Source organism: Leptonotus elevatus, chromosome 12 (assembly GCF_054856555.1).
Source record: "Leptonotus elevatus isolate MCC_2025b chromosome 12, RoL_Lele_1.0, whole genome shotgun sequence".
NCBI classification, from domain to species: Eukaryota; Metazoa; Chordata; class Actinopteri; order Syngnathiformes; family Syngnathidae; genus Leptonotus; species Leptonotus elevatus.
The window spans coordinates 1,332,913-1,353,198 of NC_141250.1; the positions used below are offsets into that span (position 1 = coordinate 1,332,913).

General features: G+C 45.1%; 1 protein-coding gene and 1 pseudogene across 1 annotated transcript in view; one reads left to right on the forward strand and one right to left on the reverse strand.

Annotated features, from left to right (window-relative positions):
- The first annotated feature begins 9,405 nt into the window (after window positions 1–9,405).
- Window positions 9,406–20,286, forward strand: part of tmprss3a (transmembrane serine protease 3a) — a 64,011-nt gene continuing 53,130 nt past the window's right edge. Inside the window, exon 1 of the mRNA XM_086090669.1 lies at window positions 9,406–9,519. Coding sequence (XP_085946795.1) covers window positions 9,486–9,519 — 34 coding nt within the window. The 5' untranslated portion in view covers window positions 9,406–9,485. The remainder of the gene's footprint in view (window positions 9,520–20,286) is intronic.
- LOC147164237 (uncharacterized) lies at window positions 14,204–18,906 on the reverse strand (annotated as a pseudogene).

Here is a 20,286-nt window from a genome sequence, read left to right on the forward strand (position 1 = left end):
TTTAAATTTTATTTCCTTTTTCTTTATTATTATTATTATTTTTTAATTTAATTCAAACTTTTAACTCGACTTTAAAAAAAAATCTGGTTGAATTTGTATTTTTTTGGGATTTGATTTGTAACACTAGTTGACTGTGTTACCCCTTCCCCAGTCATTAGAGTTAACACTTTGCCGAGTGAACTTAGTTGAATTTTGTTTTAACAATTTGTTTTCTTTTCTTTCCTCTCTTCTCTCTCCCTTCTGTCTTTTATTTAATGTTATTATTTTATTATTATTATTATTATTGTACAATTTTTTCCTTTATTTTTTTTTGTTTAAAAAAATGTCCTACTCGTTTTCCGTTTGTTTTGTTGTGCTTGTTGTTTGCAGCTCCACTGCAAATCTTCTCTTTTACTTGTGTGTCTATTTCCTTTCTGACAGTTTGAGCCCAGTGTGTATTGTTGACGATCGTACTGGATAGTGGGGTAGTTAGGTAAGTGCGTACGCTAACTAACTAACTACTAAACGCTAGTAAAAGTCTAATTGTCCCAAAAATATTTTTTTTAATAAACTAAGTGTTAACAACATGGCCGCACCACGAGAAACCCCTAGCCCCTGTGAGAGCTTGGAGACTCTGACACAGCTAGTTCAGAAGCTGACTAAAGACGTCTTACCTGAATACGCTGACTCTATTAAGAATGCGGATGTTGACACACTTAACAATAACCTCGCACAGCTTATGAGTGACGCTGAAACGAAAGCACCGAAGGATAAATCGCTTATCCGAATGCTCGGATGTCCGACATTGAACCTTGCGGCGCAGTTGAAGTTGAATGATATCAAGGAGTGTGAGGTGAAACACCAACTTGAAGTGGCAGGACAGCAGAACCTTGACACAATGGCACAGCTGACAGCCAATGACCAAGTGCATGTGGTCAAAACCCAACTGGTCAAAGCACGGGCACAGTTGGACGAAGCAGCCCGCGCAGATGCGATGCAGGCTGGCAACTGGACAGCGACACCGATGAACTTGATTCTGACGATGACTCTCCTCAAAAGATTGACGAGTTGACCCAAGCTCTCGCTTTCGCCGAGGACACAAATCGACAACAAGAAAGACTGTTGAAAACCGCAGCTGATTAAATTCACAAATTAAGATCAGTGGTGACTGACTTGACTGAACGACCATCAAAAGGCCAACTTCGACAAGCCGAAGCAAATTACGTGCGGGTTAGTTCGTTGCTAGCTCAGTCAACCGATGAAGTAAAGCGCCTCCAAGTACAAGCTTTGAGAGAGGAACGCAATGCTGAAGTGGACCGCTCATATGACCTGCGAACAAAATTAGCATTGACTGAAGCCGAGGGTAACCGCTACCGACAATGCCAGCAGGAATACGAGGCAGAGTTAGCTCAAATTATACATGAGTTGCAGCTCGCGCCGCAGTTAAATGAGGTTTCACGAGGAGCACCCCTTCTGGGAGCTCCACCCCCACAGAGACCTCCTGAGCCCAGAGTCACAGCACCACAGCTCAAGCTGTCACCTGAGTCCGGAGCCGCCTGGAGGACGCCATCTATGACCACCGCTGATTTGGGCCTGGCTCTGCCATTGGTCGCGTCACCACGAGGCTTGGAACCATCAGGTGCTGACAGTTTCCAACTTGGACCCATGTCGACTTCCCTGGTGGAGAGACATGGGTGTGGCCTGGAAAGATTTGGACAAACTGGCTTAAAATATCGCCAGGTTCGAACCGAAACCAGGGGGGTCCCATAACACATCAGAGTACCTTAAAGACATAGACTATCATCTCCGGAGGTTCCCAATGGCAACTGTGGAGGATAAGTTGTACTTGATTAAAATGACGTCCAGCCGAGCAGTCAATCGACTACTGGAACGGCAGCCTGCTGATGTGTTGTCTGATGAATTTGATGGCTCTCCTGAGTTGACAGGCATGGAAGCCGCCTTGTCCGTCAAACAGGGAAAGTAGGAGTCCCCTCAGGCTTTCTATAGTCGTCTTTGTGATGCTTACTTTGTGACTCGTAACAAACCCAACATGGAGGAGGAGCAGGGGTTTAAAACGTTGTTCGCCCGGAACCTCCAACCAAACCTCAACCACTACTTGGGATTGGCTTTGTGCCCTCAGACACTGACTAGCTCGCAGCTGCGCAACCTAGCAGCTAGGGGCTATGCAAAATTGAAAGTCTCAATCCCCAAGACAACCGACGCTGGAATTTATTAAGTGGACGTGGGTCTTAATGCCTGCTCCGCGTTCTTCCAACCCTCACCGGAATTCACGAACATGTCACTGTTTTTGGAGGCCACTCCCATTGTGGATGCCTCCCTCATCACTCTGATCTTGGTTCACAATCCCCTGTCTCACGACGTTCGCATACGAAAAGCTACACGCCTGGCTCTGCTCATCCGTTCCGACTTCCACGACTTCACTGTAACGGTGCCAGTGGTTGCACACATTCCACCTAACTTGTTCTTGACCGAAGACGCAGACGGCCGAAGACTCACTAGGCCATCTCAACTTGTCACGGTCAACCCTGCTGGTCCCACAAACAATGAAAACATCGTCCGAGTGGACCTGGGAGCAGACCAACAACTGGTGATTTACGCATTGAGCGCGTTGCCCACAACGCCCTCCAGCTCCCCCTCTGAAATCCCAGAGACCCCTCAACCAACCGCGACCCAGAGTGGGGACCTCTAACCGTACCCAGAGTTCGAGGCGCACCTCCACACGATAAAACAGAAGCTAGGCCCTGATAGCAAAAAATAATTTTTCTTGGAATCAGGATTCTCCAACCATAGTGTGAGCGCTGGTCTATACCAAATGTACGACAAGGACAAACGTGTCGTGGCGTACGGCAGTAAAACGTTGAACGGCCCTGAGTTGAAATACTCCAACTCGTGACGGCGTTGTGACGAACACACGCATTGCCGGCTGGCTCATGGCGCTCGGGTCCGGTACGTGAAAAACTCAAAGTTACCACTGGGTACCGACCTAGCGATTTGCCAAAACTGTGTGTCAACCTCAGTAACGCCGCCAACGGAGGTTGCCGCCCTACCGATGCCGGAATTCACGCGTCACCGCTATTTTGAGGGGCATGTCTGCAAAGACATCTTACGTGGATGGCTGCTCTTACCAGGCGTGCAAAAAGGGGGGGGTCACTTCCCCGCCGCACCCACTGGACCAAAGACGAATCTGTGACACCCCTAGTGGACACCACGCCGAACAAAGCTAATTCGCGTGCCTTTGTCTGTTACTAGGAGATGATGCTGACTGCGATCCTGATGTTGTGTATAGCTGCCGTGGCGAGCCAACCCAGGATGGTTGAACCCGTACCCGCCGCGGGAATTGCCTTGAGAGAGCAATCAGGATTGCTTATGACCAACTGCCGGACTCATACCCAAAGAATATTCGGCCACCTCGACCCCCAGGCGACATATAGGAAGCGCCCTGGCCAGGACGATAGTGGCGCCTCTTGGGCTGGCAAACAGTTTGGCCTTCGAGCTACTTACCACGCCGCCGAAGACATCATCCACATGTTACAACAACTCGAGAAATTTGTAGTTACCCAAACCGACCTCAGTGGGGCTCCGAGACGTGAGGAACGGTTCCTCGGAGGCCTACTCTTAGCTGCCGAGTCAATTGGAAGTCTATTTAGTATAGGAACTTCTTCCATTAACGCCGTTCACTTGCAGACCATGCGCAAACAGTTTGGGGAACTTCAAGCTGAGCTGCCAGGTATCCGAAGTAAGCTAGCTCAGCAGTCCTTTAATTTACAGACGCTTGGGGAGACTCTTAAGGGTACGATCCTTGTTCTTAACTCTTTTAAATAACGTTTAGTAAAAACCCACGGAGGGGCGCCAAAGACGTTAAAAGACGTTCACTATGTTTTTTGTTATTTTGTTTTGTGGAAACGGGTGGAGGAAAGCCTTGGGCAGCTGTGCTGAAAGTATCAAGCAGATCTAGTTAGTATAATGACTCGTTTTGGCCCCTAGATGGCAGCGATGACTCTCTTTGGACAAGATTGGGTAGGCGTCAGTAGAAGACGTGAGGCGGAGCTAGAGTGTTGAGGGGATAATGGCTGATGAAGCAACAATGGCGACCGGTTGCAAGCAGCTCACGCTTGAGCATTTTTTTCAAAGACGGAAAGCATCGATCAATACTAAAAAGCGCATTGATGTCGACGATGATGATGATGGTGACTCCGAGCTTGACGCCGAAGTTGGAAGCGTTGACGCGGCCATTATGATCACGTAGTAAAGCCTCACCGGCTAGCGATGCTAACACCGGAAAATGCGGAGCACAACCGACCGAGCACTTCTGCACAAGCGGACACTCAATCGGACGATGAAGAGTAGTCAAAAAGCATCGACCAATGCACATTGATGATGATGATGATGGTGACTCCCGTGGTTGACGCCGAAGTTGGAAGCGTTGACGCGCGACGATGGTCACGTCATAAAGCCTCACCGGCTAGCGATGCTAACGCCGGAAAACGCGGAGCACAGCCGAGCACTTCTGCACAAGCGGACATTCAATCGGACGATGGAGAGTACCCCGAGTCCAATGCATATTCATCGGAGGAGCGGGTACAGTCTGATCACGGAGAAGACACTGGTTCTGGACTACGATGCCACCATGAATGGAGTGGATACGATGGATCAGAACATCTACCACCCGGTATAGGAACTGAAGGACATGAGGAAGCCAGACGTAACACCACCGTAACGTAACCGTAGCATGATCCTGATAGTAGACTTGATGGCAACACACACTGCAGTATATACTTGCTATTCCCCGGAAAAAACGGCCGGCAAGAAAGTGTAGCGTCTGCACGCGAAGAGGCAATCGCAGTGAAACTAATCTGTTGTGCAAATCCTGTTGCGTCTCCTTGCACGCAGGGGAGTGTTACACAAAAAGAAAAACTGTAGTTGAAACATCCACATAATTGTAAATAGTACCACAGTTGCACACATTTGTAAATAGTTTGCCAAATTGTTGTCAAATTGTTACACTGTTGAATGTAAATAAACGTATTTTGCTATCAAAAAACACTTTTTCATTCTTGGTGGTATTGTTTTATAGAAGTAAAGCACTATTTAGGTGTTTGTGGCATCATTCATGGACAAAAAAAAGTGTAAAATTCACTAGAGTGCATGAAATAATATCGTTTCACTAAAAGCTTGATTTCTCCGTATTTTGGTCACAGCATCCCTTTTCTGAAAACGTCTGGCAGTCAAAGAGTTAACACACATAGCGTCATGCTGAACCAGACTAGATCAGCCTTGAAACTGCTGGCAACCGTGATTCAAAAGGATACGGCCTACGTACATGCTACGTGAAGTTATTTAATCTGTGGACCAACTCGCTATGGGAAAAATTCCCCAGTACTTGGTACCGTTACAATTGGTCCAAGACATCCTTACTAGAGCTTTATCTAGTTCAGCTACTCCAATTCAAACCCATCTCGCGTTTTCTTTAGGAAGCGCCACAGTGCTACACGTTAAACCCGAAAACTATGAAGTGGCTTTTATTATTACCCTGCCGATTATAGACGCCCGTAACATCTACCACCTGAAAGATGTCGTCAATCCGGGCGCGTGGCAAGGAGATACTTACGTAAGGGTTGACACCCCTGAAGTGATTGTCTATCACGACTCTAGTCCTAACCTCTATCTGGGCCCAAATTTGCAGATACCAAAGACATCCACTACCTGTGCCCCAGTAAGCCATTCCTTCGGGATGTAACGGATGGGATCTGCAGCCTTAAGCCTTTGGAGGAGGGATCGAAAAGGTAAAGCCGAGGCCACGCCTCGATACCAAATGACTACGACTCGCGCTGAGATTATTGGCTCGCCTCGACGGTCACTCTGAGCTACGATCAACACGATTCTACTACTAGAATCAATCTACCCAACCAAACTATGTGGATTGATGTTCTTCGTGACGCCCTTTTGCATGTTGATAACGTGGCCCTGTATCATTTGGCACCGGAAATTCATCAGACCGAAATTGAAGTGTCCGACTTCCTTAACCACGACCAGCTAAAATTTTACCCCCAAGTATACGACTTGATTCAAGTCGAGGGAACACAGGCTATATACTTGACCGCCGTCGATGACACCTTACAGGCTATTTGCACCGCGGCCCAAGCCCCTCTGCCTTCCCTCTCTCAGTCCTGGTCTACAGCCGATAATGCCCTAATAGCTGTAGTTATTCTCGGGTATCTCCTAACCTTCGGTATAGCCTACTTACTCTACAGGAAGGTGCACAGGCTTAGCAACCAGCTACTAGACTGTTGCGCTAACCGACCTAAGATTTTTCACCATAAACGACCACCTCCGGTGGAGGGTCAATCAGGACAACCCGCCGAAGAGATTCTCCTCGACCTCCAAGTGCCTGTAGCAGCCTCCCCGTCTTCATGAAGCTTTTTCCCCGTTATCCTTTTTGTTTTTTCCTTTTCTTCAACTTTTGTTTTAGGTTTTCAGTTCCCTAGTTACTCATGGTTTAATAATAGCCTTAAAGCCTTAGGATAGGTTGGCGTTTCTTTTGCGTCTGTCTCAGGCCCGTGGCTGTTTCTGGGAGTTCCTTATTAGACACACCCAGTTAACTGAATACACGTAGACGTACACTGACAACACACCGACATACACTGCACACACATAGCCCTGCAGATGGTAGGGGAAAGTTGCACCAGTGTTATGTCTTGGTTGTTGCAGTGGAGCGTGACTGGGACTACTGCCAGCTGAACGTGGCAGGGTTCCGGCTCATTTGGACCCGTCAACCTGGATATCCTCCTCATTTATTATTATTTTTTTCCCTTCCCTCAACATTTCACTCTTGGAAATATGCGCAAGGTCAACCTGGGGTGGTGGGTGAGAGGTCTCCGATATCCCCCTTTCCACCTAAGGCAGAGACAGCCAACAAAGATTACACCCTTTTGAAGTCAACCACCGGCCATGTCACCAGGATGTGAATGTTTGCTTTTCACCAGCCAGAACCACGAGTTTATGGCACCAGGTATTTTATCGGAAAGCTCCATCTCCACCCCTGCCGAGTTTGTTTGTTAAAGTCATAAACAAAATGAACCAGATGGTCCATTGGAATCCTGGTCAGTACATTCCAGCCTTCTTGGAGGTTGCATGTGACCAGAGTGCCTTCAAGTGGTGATGATCGGAACTGCCCTCACATGAAACACCTATAATCCACAAAGCAATCTTACACATTTCACATAAAAAATTCATCACATACAAGTGAATTTACGCACAACTGAATGTTTCACATCTTGTTTGTTTTTTGGAAAAGAATGTCATATGTATTTCAACAGGAATGATGATGGGAAATCAAAAGATTACTTAATTACTCCGTAAAGAACGAAATGATCTCATGATGCGTTATTAGTTAAAATGTGTAACAATAACATATTTTGCTTGGAAGAACTTGACCTGCCAGCCTGACTAAATTTAATTATAGATTATTAATTCTTTAAATAATTTGGAGTTTAAAAGTCTTGGATGTGGGTCGAGCCAAAAGAGGGACGTATCGGCCCCTTTTGAAGAACACGCCCCCACAACTGTAAAACAGCCGGTGCGAACTTGTTCGCTCTCTTGATTTCCGGCCCGCTGTTCCTGCTTATGGCCCAGAAATGACAAAAGGACTCCCCGGTGCCGTGCCGTCTCTCAAACACGTGGCACCTCTGTTTCCTGAACGACCAAGTGTCTCGGACTTGGCAATCGCACCGAACCGCCGCCATGCACCAAACCCCGGTAATATTATTGTGATTGCAAAGGACTCCATTAAAAGTACGCATTGACGCCACCCTCTCTTTTGCAGCCTCTATGATGTTGCACCTTTTCCTAAAGAAATCAAATTCGCCATGCGATCGCATTAAGATTTCCAGTTCGAGAGGGGTAAAACATGTCGCCCTCTGCTTCCCCCATGGTGACTCATTGAATCGGGGCTCCATTGATGCGATCTTTTCACAGTGGTGGTGCACGCGCTTCATTTCAGGTGAAACTAATCTGCGTTGATCAAACTAACTCAAATCAGCAGTCCTGGAACCGAAAACTCCTTTTCCTATCTCAGGGTAGGTCAACTAACTGTTCAGGGTTAATGTCAGAGTTTGTGGATGATTTAGATATTTGCAATTATTAACATTTAATGCATTGATTGACTTTTTTTCTGCCTGAATTTGAAATGTCCGAGTGCATTTGAACGCACCTCACAGCTCGCCGAACACTTGTCATCGTTTCCGCTCCTGTTAGTGGCTGATTGCTAATGCTGGAGACTTGTGTTGTATCATACAATAACATACTAATTAACTAGCGGTTTCTTAGCATCCTTATTTAGCGGTTAAATATAATTCCGGCACGGCGTTGTGTTGAGTAGTAGTCAAAGAGGACGCGCTGTGAGGATTAACAAGTAACAAGGCAGTTGCATTGATAGTTAGAAGGCTTTTATTTTGAACTTGGCCTTAGCAGCGCCAACTGGACTGTTTTGTTTATTTTATAAGTTTTCAGCAGCTGTATCGATTTATAACGTCTTGACCAGGCCACTGGCCGGTTCAAGCAATTTTTAGACTGATTCATTAGTCCGTGTGCTGCTGCACTCGCATCGTTTAACTCAAAATCGCTTTTCATGTTCAAATATTTTTTTTATTACACGCCATGTTTTATATTTGTTATGTATTATTATGTTTATATGATTAATCACCTTTCATTTATTAATAAGATTGTTATTTGTAATATTTTGTATATAGCCTATTGTGTACTTTTTAAATTATATTTTTAGTACATCATGCATTGCTTTGACACTAATAGGCTATTAATTTTTTTAGCTTGACTTTATATGTGTCCATGTTGTGCAAATAGTACAATATCAGGTGTTTCGCTTGTTCTTCTGATTCAGGTCACACCACACACGTGCCTCTGCATTGTCTCTCAATGGGATCACGTAGCGCTAATGGTGAAAATCGCATCCGGGTGAATGTACCATTAGTCTTCCCATAATTATATCAAAAATTTGTATGAAAAACACTTTTAACCTAAAATGTAAAATTAAATGAAAGACAAAAACATAAATCCTCGCCTTAAAACTCATGTGGTTGGCTTGCACATTGAAAAACCATAAAACACTGCAGATTAAGACATAAACCAAGGATCTCCATGCCACTGAGCACACAGCACATCAATTATTACATAATGTTTTTTGCATTACAAATGTTTTTTGTTGGTGCTTCTGTACAGCATAAATTAATACTGTTTTTCTCCATATTTATTTCTTCCATTAAAAAAAATAATTTTAGGAATTTAAAGCTGAAGTATTGGAACAACGAAACACCTCCAGGATCGAAGTGGTTTCAGTGACAGAGGAAGACCTCCCCACTGCTGAGACCCCAAACACAATAAACATCAGCCCCCTGGGTAGCTTAAACACTAGTTCACTTTCTGATGACTTCAGAAAACCTGCAGACCCCCAAACGGCTTCAAGTCCAACCATGCCAGTCACCAAGGTTCAGACATTTATGAATGGTAAGTCTTTACCCAATGGCAAAGAACATCACCGTATTGACAAGTTTTTTTTTTTAAATAAATAATTGGTTGTAAATATTAGATATTTCATAACATGTATTTTGGGGTGAAAAGAATTTGATACATTTCGTATTTAATAATGTTTTTGGACTGTAATATTTACAAGAGGTTACAGCTATTTACAATAGAGGGCATACTTAGTACTTCATTGTCATTACCCACAAAGAAAACAATGTTGTCCAGTTGTCCAGTTTTCAAAGGAAAATAATAAAAAGATGGTTGACAGAGCTACACCTTGTTTTACCGTGCTCCGATGTGTGTCACATGCATAAAACAGTCTGTGCCCATCATTCAACGAAGAGGTGAAACAACAAAACTAGGAACAAACTAAAGATGCATTGTGGATTTTGTCACTTTTTTTTTTACTTGTGACTGCCACCTCTGGACTAAAGCTTAACTGCAGCCTTTGTGTCAAGCTTATGCAAGGTGCCACAATAGTCGGTTAATGAGCTACCGACAAACAGCATTGACAATCCATTCATATGTAAGTCCGTGCGTGCTGTCGTGTCCCGCCGGGAGTGACGTCATGCAGCCGACAAATTCGGCCTTCGGAGGATCCAGCCTTGTGAATAGGCTTGGCTTATGGCCTATCCAGTAAGGCTGAGCCCTGTGTTGTTGTGCGCCAGCTACTGTAAATAGGCTGTGTGGAAACAGAAGAGCTATAAACTATGCCGAATGGCGCATTTTGCAGCGTCCTCTGTCATTCAAGCCATGTCGTCTTTGGCTGATACTAGGTCAGCTTTCACCCATGACGTGGCTTCCAGGTCATGGATAGGTCGGCCTGCATTCTGACCACTGCATCCACATTCTGACCATTGTGTCCAGCAAAGGCCACACCTCTCTTACTCTAGTCTGCTCAGCCACCTCTTTTTTTAGTATCCAATGATGCTTGAATGTGCCATATGCCGGCACAAGCCTCCCGACTGTCATGTCAATGGATGTGTACACATCTTCAACATCCAGAGAGGCCAGACTCAAGGATCCCATTCTTTTAAGTGCTCACCAGACCAGCCCGCCAGGAAGAGAAGACCCCGCCAACAGCATCCACAGACCAGCCCACCAACCCCACCCGATCTGCAGTATACTTGCTGTGATGTGACCCCATTTCCGGTGTGTCCTCACAGTCCACAACTTCGTTACCTTGTGCCCAAGTCAAAACATATTACATCCATATTTGTGTAGCCACAATACCATCGTTGTTTACATTCTTCATAGGAGCAGCAATGCATGTTAATATTACAGGTGTACAAACAAGAGTTAGAGCCTGACCATGTGGTGATGCACTTCCGAGGTATTCCGATGCCCTGTAGCAGGAGCCAGAGGGCTTTGCGGTCAGGCGAGTCAAATGTCGCCTTCTGATCAATGTATGCAGCAAGGAGAGGCTGTTGGTACTCTCTCCTCTGCTCGGCTAGGATCCGAAGGGTGAGGTTGCAGTCTGCTGTTGATCGTTGTGGGTGGAACTTAGAGATGAGGTATGACAGTAGACATTTATTATAATTAAATTATGCAAATTTTGTGAAAATGCGCATAACGGACATGCAACTTATGCCCGTTTCCATCCGTTCTTCTTTTGCGAATAGTGAGAGATTGTGCCGCAAAATGACGTCATACAAGTGCTTCTGTCTGCTAGAAAACACAACATGGATAGATTACTGGTCGAGTTTCCGTGGCTGGGAAGAAGTTTAATTACAATTTTGTCAGCATTCACCGTCTACCGAGCCATCATAAAAAGGAGACGGCAACGAAGGTTATTTATTATGAGACTACTGTTACAAATTATACCACCGCGTCGTTCGCCATCTGTATGGGAATGCGAGCGCGTAAACTACTTCTGGGAGGTCGTGGTTCAGCAACATTTTAACGACAAACTCTGGGTGAAACATTTCCGTATGACATGTTTTACATTCTCTGTGGCACAATTGGACAATTTGTAGGGCCACTTCTAACGAGCCTTCGACAACCTGTTCCAACAGAGAAAAGTGTTGCTATTGCAATAGATAAACTCGCATCTTGTGCGGAGTACCGTGTGGTTCGAGGAAACTTTTGGCGTCAGCTAAACTACTGTCCATCGTTGCATGTATGCCACATGTGAAGCCATGAAGTCACGGATGATGGCCCAGTGCATCGCATTTCCCGACGTGGCGGAAGCGCAAGAAATCGCGGAACGTAACCACCTACTCCACCATGTACCACAGGTGTACGGCTCAGTGGATGGAACGCACCTCCCAGTACTTACTCCAGCTATTGGGTATAGAGATAATGTTAATCAAAAGGGATGGACCTTTATTGTGCTCCAGGCAATTGTTGACAACCCTCGCACAGCTTGTAAGGACCAACCAAACCCAACAGCAACGGCAATCAGAGATGCTCTTGTTCAGCATGTGATGCTGAGAGTTGACCAAGGTGGTCTCTGAAGGCAATTGAAAGCATCTGAGAGATGGAGAATGGGGATGAGTTTGTGTTGCTTGTATGGTCTACTTATTTCACCTACAATTATAATGTAATTATTTGTTTTGTATTGTTGATGAGCGCACTCTGGATTGTTTGTGTATTAATACTGGGCAAGGGATGAGAGATTCGGTACATTGTTCACAAAACCGTTTTACACATAATCTTTGTTGCCACAAATGCACATATTCAGCGTTTTCCCTAACAGCCTGTTTATTGAAAAGGATGAAAAACAGCTGCACATACCCGAGTAGAATAACAAAAACTGAAAGATTCAAGTAATAATTAATAAATAAATATTCAAATAAATAACTGAAAGGCTCATCTTTTTTTGTTAATTATGGGCCTGCTGCTTAAGCGAGGAGAAGTCGGACTATTTCGCCTATCTTTTCCATGTTAATTTCGGCGCCTTTCTCTCTTCATTTTTTATAAATCATAAGTTTTCAACCTGCTCTCATTTGGTCATTTTTCATCCGATTAAAAAAATGAGAACATGCTCGCGTTCCCCAAACCCTTGCCGTTCTAACCATTTCTGGAATCTGCATCTTGAACCGTTAAGTCGGGAGAGGCTTTTGTTCGAGGTGTGCGTATCTCATGCATTTGTGTTGAATGTGTGTGCGTGATGTCTCCATGTTAAACTCCAATGTGTGTGCGTGAATGTGCATGTTTCTTAAAGGGACAGTAAGATACTTTTAGTTTATGTTGGTTATGGTTAACTTCCACATTTCTTGACCGATTTCAATCGTTTAAATTTTAATCTGTTCAGCTCATTTACATTTTTTTTTAAAATACATAAAAATAAAAATAAAACAACAACATTATTATTATTATTTTTTAAAGGCAATGGAATGGACTGCTATTTAAATAGTGCTTTTTTAGCTATACTGCCTGGTCTCTCACTTCTGCATAGCAACTGCCTCAGCCAATCATCTCTCTTACTGTTGAGCTCAACTCACCCCCTTTTTTTCTTGGTGTACTCAAGGCTTGGCCTATGTACGGGCGGCCATCTTGGCCAATTGATTAGGTACGCCCAGGATTCTCGCCACTCCGCTCGCGCAGGGCGGTGGCCATCTTGGCCAATTAATTAGGTACACCCTGGATTCTCGCCACTCCGCCCATCCAGGGCGGCGGCCATCCTGGCCAATTAATTAGGTACACCAAGGATTCTCTCCCCTCCACCCACCCAGGGCGGCGGCCATCTTGGCCAATTAATTAGGTACACCAAGGATTCTCTCCCCCTCGCCCACCCGGGTCGGCGGCCATCTTGGCCATTTGACTACTACTAAAATTACTACAACTACAAGTACTACTAATACTACTACTACTACGAGTACAAGTACTACTACTACTTACTACTACTACTACTACTACTACTTACTACTACTACTACAAGTACTTGCTACTACTATACTACTACTACTGTTGCTACAAGTACTACATGCGTCTTTCCACCTTGCAAGAGTCAGCAGGCCCATTCAAAATTTCCGCGGAAATTTTTCTAGTTCAACCTATGATGCAAAACTATCCAAATAAAAAATTTAAACATTTGACTTCACATCTACTCAGTCGATAACACTTGTACAAAATACTTAAAAGCGCCTTTGAATTTGACTTTTGAAACCAGAGTCCCAGAAATCATATACAAAAATAAAATAAATCTGAAGAAACAAAAGGACACACAAAAATGGGACAGAAGGCCTGGACTGGCTAGTTAACTTATTTTAAGTTCAAGTAAGTATGGAACGGATCACAGCACTCATCTGATCTCCCCTCGCTGAAAGGCCCCCTGGCTGAAAGGCACAGGTGAGTGGACGATGTTAGGTCTCCCCTTGCTGAAAGGCATAGGTGGGTGGGCTTCGGGTGGCCCCTGGCTGAAAGACACAGATGAGTGGACGGCGTTAGGTCTCCCCTCGCTAAAAGGCACACATGGGTAGTTATGTGCATCTTGTGTAGGTAGTAGTGGTTTCTTAAAGGAACTGTGGATTGGACATATAGTAACTGCCCTGCCTGTTCATTCCTGCCATAGATTCTGAAGCTTGTGTACATCTTTTGAAACATCCCATGGCTTTATTTAGGACATTTGACATTAAATGCAAGGTTTATTGCTCCTTTCTTGATTGCTCTGTATGAATTTGAAGGAAAGACTCCCACATGCTTTTCAGCATTGTACTCTCCGTCAGAAGACCTGCTTCTGTTGCTTCTGTCGACCGCCTCCAGTAGCCTCTGGTACTGCGTTGTCAACTGTCATCATCTGACTCTTCAGCATCTCGGGGGTTAGAGGGTCCCTGCACAGATGCAGTAAAATAAAAGAGGACAAAGTAATTAGTGACACATTTAGAACAAGACCAGTACAACTAAACCAAATAGGAAATCAAATGTCAAGGATACTTGTATGAACAGCCTTTTTTCCCGAAAGACTATCAGTACTGAACAAGTATATTTTTGCTTCTCTATACACTTTAAAAACCCATCTTAAAACACAAATCTATTAATTGGCCTTTGTGACAACAAACATGAAAACAACAAATATGACATCAAATTTTATCTTCTGAATTACCATCATCTGAGACGTGTTCAGATTTCTCTCCATCATGCCATTCCATGCTCGAACTACCGATATCTAATAATGTAAATAATATACAACATGGTCAGCAAATTTTAAAATATGAGTCAGCTACAATTGCCATTAATAAAATAACAGTTGTTTCTAAACAGAACAATTGAATGCAGAAAACTCTGAGTCCGGACATTTGATGAACAAGATCTCATTTAACTAACATGGTTAAAATATCTAACTTGCCCAGTTGGACTAACGTTGACTTACCTGAGCTGTTGATGGAGGAATTGAGTAACGTAACCAAAGGTCTTTGACACAGTATCTCATCTATCATGTCAAAGTATTTGAAGCTGGCACCAGCTTTTCCTCCTTCAACGCTGGTAGCCATTCGACACTTCTCAGCCATGTACCTCTGTTTGAGACTTTTCCACTTCCACTCATCGTCTCCGGGTGCGGCTTGTCAAACCGTTTTGCCATCATTTGGTTTTACAACTGTTGCATTTCAGTAGCATTTCTTTGTTGTTTTCCGTCTAAAATTGCATAAATGTTTTTTTCTTTAATTAATTAAAAAAAAAAAAAATTCTCGTCTCCCCAAACATATCTTACTTTATCCACCGCCATTTTTTTGTAACGACAAACGAACGTGCGATGTATATCCGGTCTTGTAGTCGCTTATTTGGCAAAGCTGTTTCCATTGCCAAAATGCGCATTTTCCTTTTTTTTGATACGCTTCAAAATTCACCCCTTTCAAGCGTAATTCTTTTTGGGCGAGACTTGGGCCTTTTTTCGAATTTCTGGCGTTTCCATCCAGTTGGTTTTTCTCAATTCTTCAAAATTTGAATAAAAATAGGTGGATGGGAACCCACCTACTGATGTTACGACTTTGGAAGTTACGGATAGGAGGGTGATGGGGTGGTAGCTGGCAAGGTTTCTCTTGTCTCCCTTGTTCTTATAGAAGGAGACTAGAGCGCAGGTCCTCCAATATTTCGGGACGCGCTTGGCTGCCCAAATAGCGCGACAGAGATCATGCAGCCGTGGGGTGGAGGACGCCAGCACCTCGCCAGTGATCTCATCGTCTCCGGGTGCGCAGCCCGATGGGAGCTTCTTGATGACACTCTCGATTTCATCAATGGACGGGGGGTATAGCGAGATGGTATCCGTTTCCCTCCCAGCACCGGCGAATAGCTGAAGGGGGGCGGCGGCATTGGCTTGTTGAGGGCTAGTGAATAGTGCTCACGCCATCTCTCCAGCTTTGTAGGGGCCTCTGTTATGATGGAACCGTCAAGAACAAGGAGTGGAGAGGACTGATAACATCGGCCGGCATCGCACAGTTCCCTGATGTTCAAGAAGGCCAATCTTGTGTTGCCTCAATGAAAGTTTTCTTCTGCTGCCCCCGCAATGTTGTTCAGCTAGGACGCCTTGTCCCTTCTGAGGCTTCTCCTACGCTGAGAATTCATGGTCCTATAGGAGTGGATGTCGCCCTGGAGCCTCGCCTCACAACACCTCTCCAGGAGGTCCTGGGAGTCCGGTGAAATCTAGTTGTTGTGTGACCTGCAATTCGGGCCAAGGACCTCAGTGGCTGTAGTGCGTAGGGTGCTGGAGAAATGTGACCAGCTCTCCTCAATGGAGTTGGGTTTGGTGAGCGTTGTGAACCAGTTGTGGACCTGGAGTGCGTAGTAGAGGTGGGCAGAGTTGACTGGAGGTGTGGAGCGGCAGAGGTGCAGGCGCTCCTAAACACACGACAGTCCGAGATGATGTAACAGCGGCCGGAGACCAAGATGTGGTCGATGGTTTTTGCAGCTGTACCAGTGTTGGAATACCAAGTGGTGCAATGGAGCTAGCGATGTTCAAATCGTGTGCCGGAGACTCTGAGGTTGTGGGTGGCGCAGAGCTCCAGCAAGTGTTCACCTTTGTCGTTAGTGATGCCGGAGGAGTGGGGGCCGATGATATATTCATATCCAGCCCTCTCCACACCAACAGTGGCGTTCATGTCGGCCAGAATCAGGATGACATCATGGCGGGAGACACGCTGTAGCTCGTTCTGAAATGACTGGTAGAACTCATCTTTGGCCTGCTCGTCTGCTGTGTCTGCTTCAGGCGGGCATACAACAGGCGAGAGTTGTTAAAACTATGATGTATATATTTAAAAAAATCCAAATTGGAATATTTGATATGATGTCATTAGAGCCTTGAATATGTTAATAAATCATAACAAAAGATGTTTGGAATGCTCATTTTGTTTTACTTTTTTCAACCACTCAAAATGTTCAGTAGCATCAGACCAATCCATACATATACAGTTTTTATTAATTAATACATTTTGTATGCCCTCTATGGACAATAATAGCAATATTGTGCTATGAGTAAAACTAACTATGATGTATGTAATATATATATATATATATATATATATATATATATATATATATATATATATATATATATATATATATATATATATATATATATATATATATAATCCAAACTGGATTATTTGATATGATGTTAATAAGAGCCTTGAATTTGTTAATAAATCATAGAGCCAAGAGTTGGTGCCCTTTTGGAAGTGTGGTAAGTTGATAACTAAGTCATTTATGAATATTTTTTTACTTTCAACCACCAAAATGTTCAGTGGCATCAGAAAAAAGTCAAAAAGTCACAACTAGAAGAATTTAGAACTAACAGAATTAATATAACTCAAACGTACACCAACAAACTACTGAACTAGAACAACAACAAACATTGACCTTTTTTTTCCTTTTCACAATTCGAGATTTTTTGGGGTGTGATTTTGGCAAATGAAAATGTCACATTTGACGCAGGTGTTTGACGCCTGTAGTGTGTTAGTGCAAAGGCCACATTGTCCACGTTTGGGGGTTTGCTGTGTGGCCACCACTGGGGCGTCTGCAGCCGGCTGGGGAACTCGTGTAGCAGCTGGTGTAATCAGTGCTATGATCACTTCCTCCAAAAACAAACCGTAGAGCCTCCGTTGGTTCCATTCAGGGTCCACACGGGAGAAAAGGATGTATGCATTGTAGCATGACACATCCACCATGTGGTGAAACAGGCACATGGGCCACCTTGCTGCCACCCGGCAGCAAGAATATGTGTTATTGGCCTGACTGCAAATAAGACACACACACAAAAACATCAGATGTCAGACGACAAGACAGCTTTGAAGGAAAGTTTTGACAGACAAAACCTGTGCTTACTTGGTCCAGGTGATCAACTGCCCCTTTGTATTTATTATAGTCCAGAATCACCTTTGGCTCTTGTTAGGGGCCATCTTACAACTCTGGTTCCTGGTGCTTTGTGCTCAAGACCAAAAATGTTTTTTCTTTTTTTGGGGACGTACGACACATACAAGTGTTACGGAAAAAGCGAAAACGCTGGACAGTGACTCTCTGCAGGCAGTTTGGAGGTGCTCTGGAGGAAGCTCTCCTTTATTTTTTCTAATCATTCCCACCAGAGAAATTTTCTTCTTTTTCAGCTCCCTTGCCAGCAGAAAGGAGGTAAAAAAAAAATATCTGTTGTGACTGTGTGACCCTCCAGCATGTCACAGGACAACTCACATTCCTTGGTTGGTCTCCTTTTGAGCTCCTGGAGAATTTCCAGTATAGACCTCCATGTTTCAAGCGTATGAGGTGGCGGCATCGCAGAGTGTCCATATCTTGATGCCAAACTTGGCTGGCTTGGAAGGGACGTATTGCTTGAATGAGCAGCGGCTCAGAAAGGAAACCAGCTGCTCATTCACGCACACACGTTAACAATTTTTTTTTCTTTCTAAAGAACAAATTTTGGGTGGAGCCTGTTCCACATCATCCTCAAGTCACTGATGGGTGAAAACTTGTGGTCATGGTGGCGCTGTGGCCTGGAAAGCTTGTCATCAAACCGTAACGCAAGGTTTATGTGACTGAATATCCCGTGCGTCATTGATTCAGAAAACACTGACTGTTATGTCCAAGAACGTTAATACGACAACTGCGAGTGCCAAGTCTGCTTTATTTATTTAACTGCCGTCACGTGTACATCCGTTCCTCAAACATCCGATTTGTGATACTTTGCGACACTGCTGTAACAATGTGTATCAGTATGAGACCTTGTTCCAAGGTGTCATGGTTGGTCTCCGGCGCAGAACCGGGGTTGGCACGGGAGAGCAGGTCCGCCACCACATTTTCCCTGCCAGGTGTGAACTGAGTGGTGAAATCATACGTTTGCAGTCTCTCAGTCCACCCGTACAGCCGCAGTGGCTTGTGACCCAGTCGAAGCCAACAAGGCTGTGAGAGCCTTCTGGTCCGTGCGGAGCGTAAAGTGTCGTCCATACAGGTACATATGCCATCTTTCACATGCCCAAACACAAGCCAGAGCCTTTCTCTGTGTGTGACCTCGACGCAAAGGCCACTGGGCGCTCAGTCCCCTGATGAAGTTGGGACAGCACAGCCCCAAGTGCAGTGTTGGACGCATCACAAGTCACGAATGTGGGGCTTTGCAGGTCAAAATGAGCGAGTACTGGAGGCAAGGTGAGTTGTGTTTTGAGTCGGCGGATGGCAGCCGAGCTTGCTGGCGTCTAGGACCAAGAGGCGCCCTGTTTCAGGAGGGCACGAAGAGGTGCGGTGCATTGGAGTAGTTGGGAAGGAAGCGCAAGTAGAAGGCCGTCATCCACAGAAAAGTGGACAGCTGCGCAGCGCATGAGGGCTATGACAGGTGCAATACAGCGTCAACATTCAAATGCAGTGGGCTCAGTCCATCAGCAGTCAGGCGAAATCCTACAAACTCAATAGCAGGCGCTGCAAAGATGCACTTCTCCCCATTAAGTGAGGTTGTGGCTGGCCAGCACATCATGCACCTTGGAGAGGCGGCCATCGTGTATGGCGCTCGTCGCCCCGCGCACCACAATGTCGTCCAGGTACACAACCACACCTGGGATGCCTGCAAAGATGTTGGCCATGATCTTCTGAAAGCAGCTGACGGCAGAGATGAGGCCAAAGGGCATGCGTGTATAGCGAAAACAAAACAAAACATGTGAGTCACAATTGGACTGTGAGGGTGCAATGGCACCTGCAAGTAACCTTGGCGCAGGTCAAGTTTTGTGAACACAGTAGACCCATGGAACTGGGTGGCCAGCTCCTCCGCTGTGGGCAGTGGGTATTTGTCAGAAATCACGGCCTTATTAGCCATCCTGAGGTCAACACAGGGCCGCAGACCGCCCGTCTTTTTCGCTGCCACCAGATTTGAAATCCAAGGGGATGCGTCGATCTGCTCAATGAAACCATTGTCAAGGAGTTTCTGTAACTCAGCTGTGATGTCATCACGCAGTGCAAGTGGGAGCCGGTGAAGAGGCTGGAGAACAGGGGGCACAGCTGAATCAGTGGCTAGTGGTTGAAGACAGTAAGACAGCCCGAGCCTGTGAAGAGTGATGTCCATCGTTGCTGCCAGGATGTAGTCACTGTCAAGATGGTGGAGCCCATGTTGGCTGTGATGGATAAACCGAGTGCACAAAACAAGTCGAAGCCCAAGAATTTGGCGCCATGACGGGACACCTAGAAGGTGAATGCAGGAAGCGTCTTGCAGCCATAGCGAACAGCAAAGGTGGCGGTGCCCACCATGCTAATCTTGGTGTGACCATACCCGAACAGGTCTTCAGCGTTGGCCTTAATTGGGAAGCCGGGGTAAAAGGCGTCTTATTGTGGACTTGTTCAGTA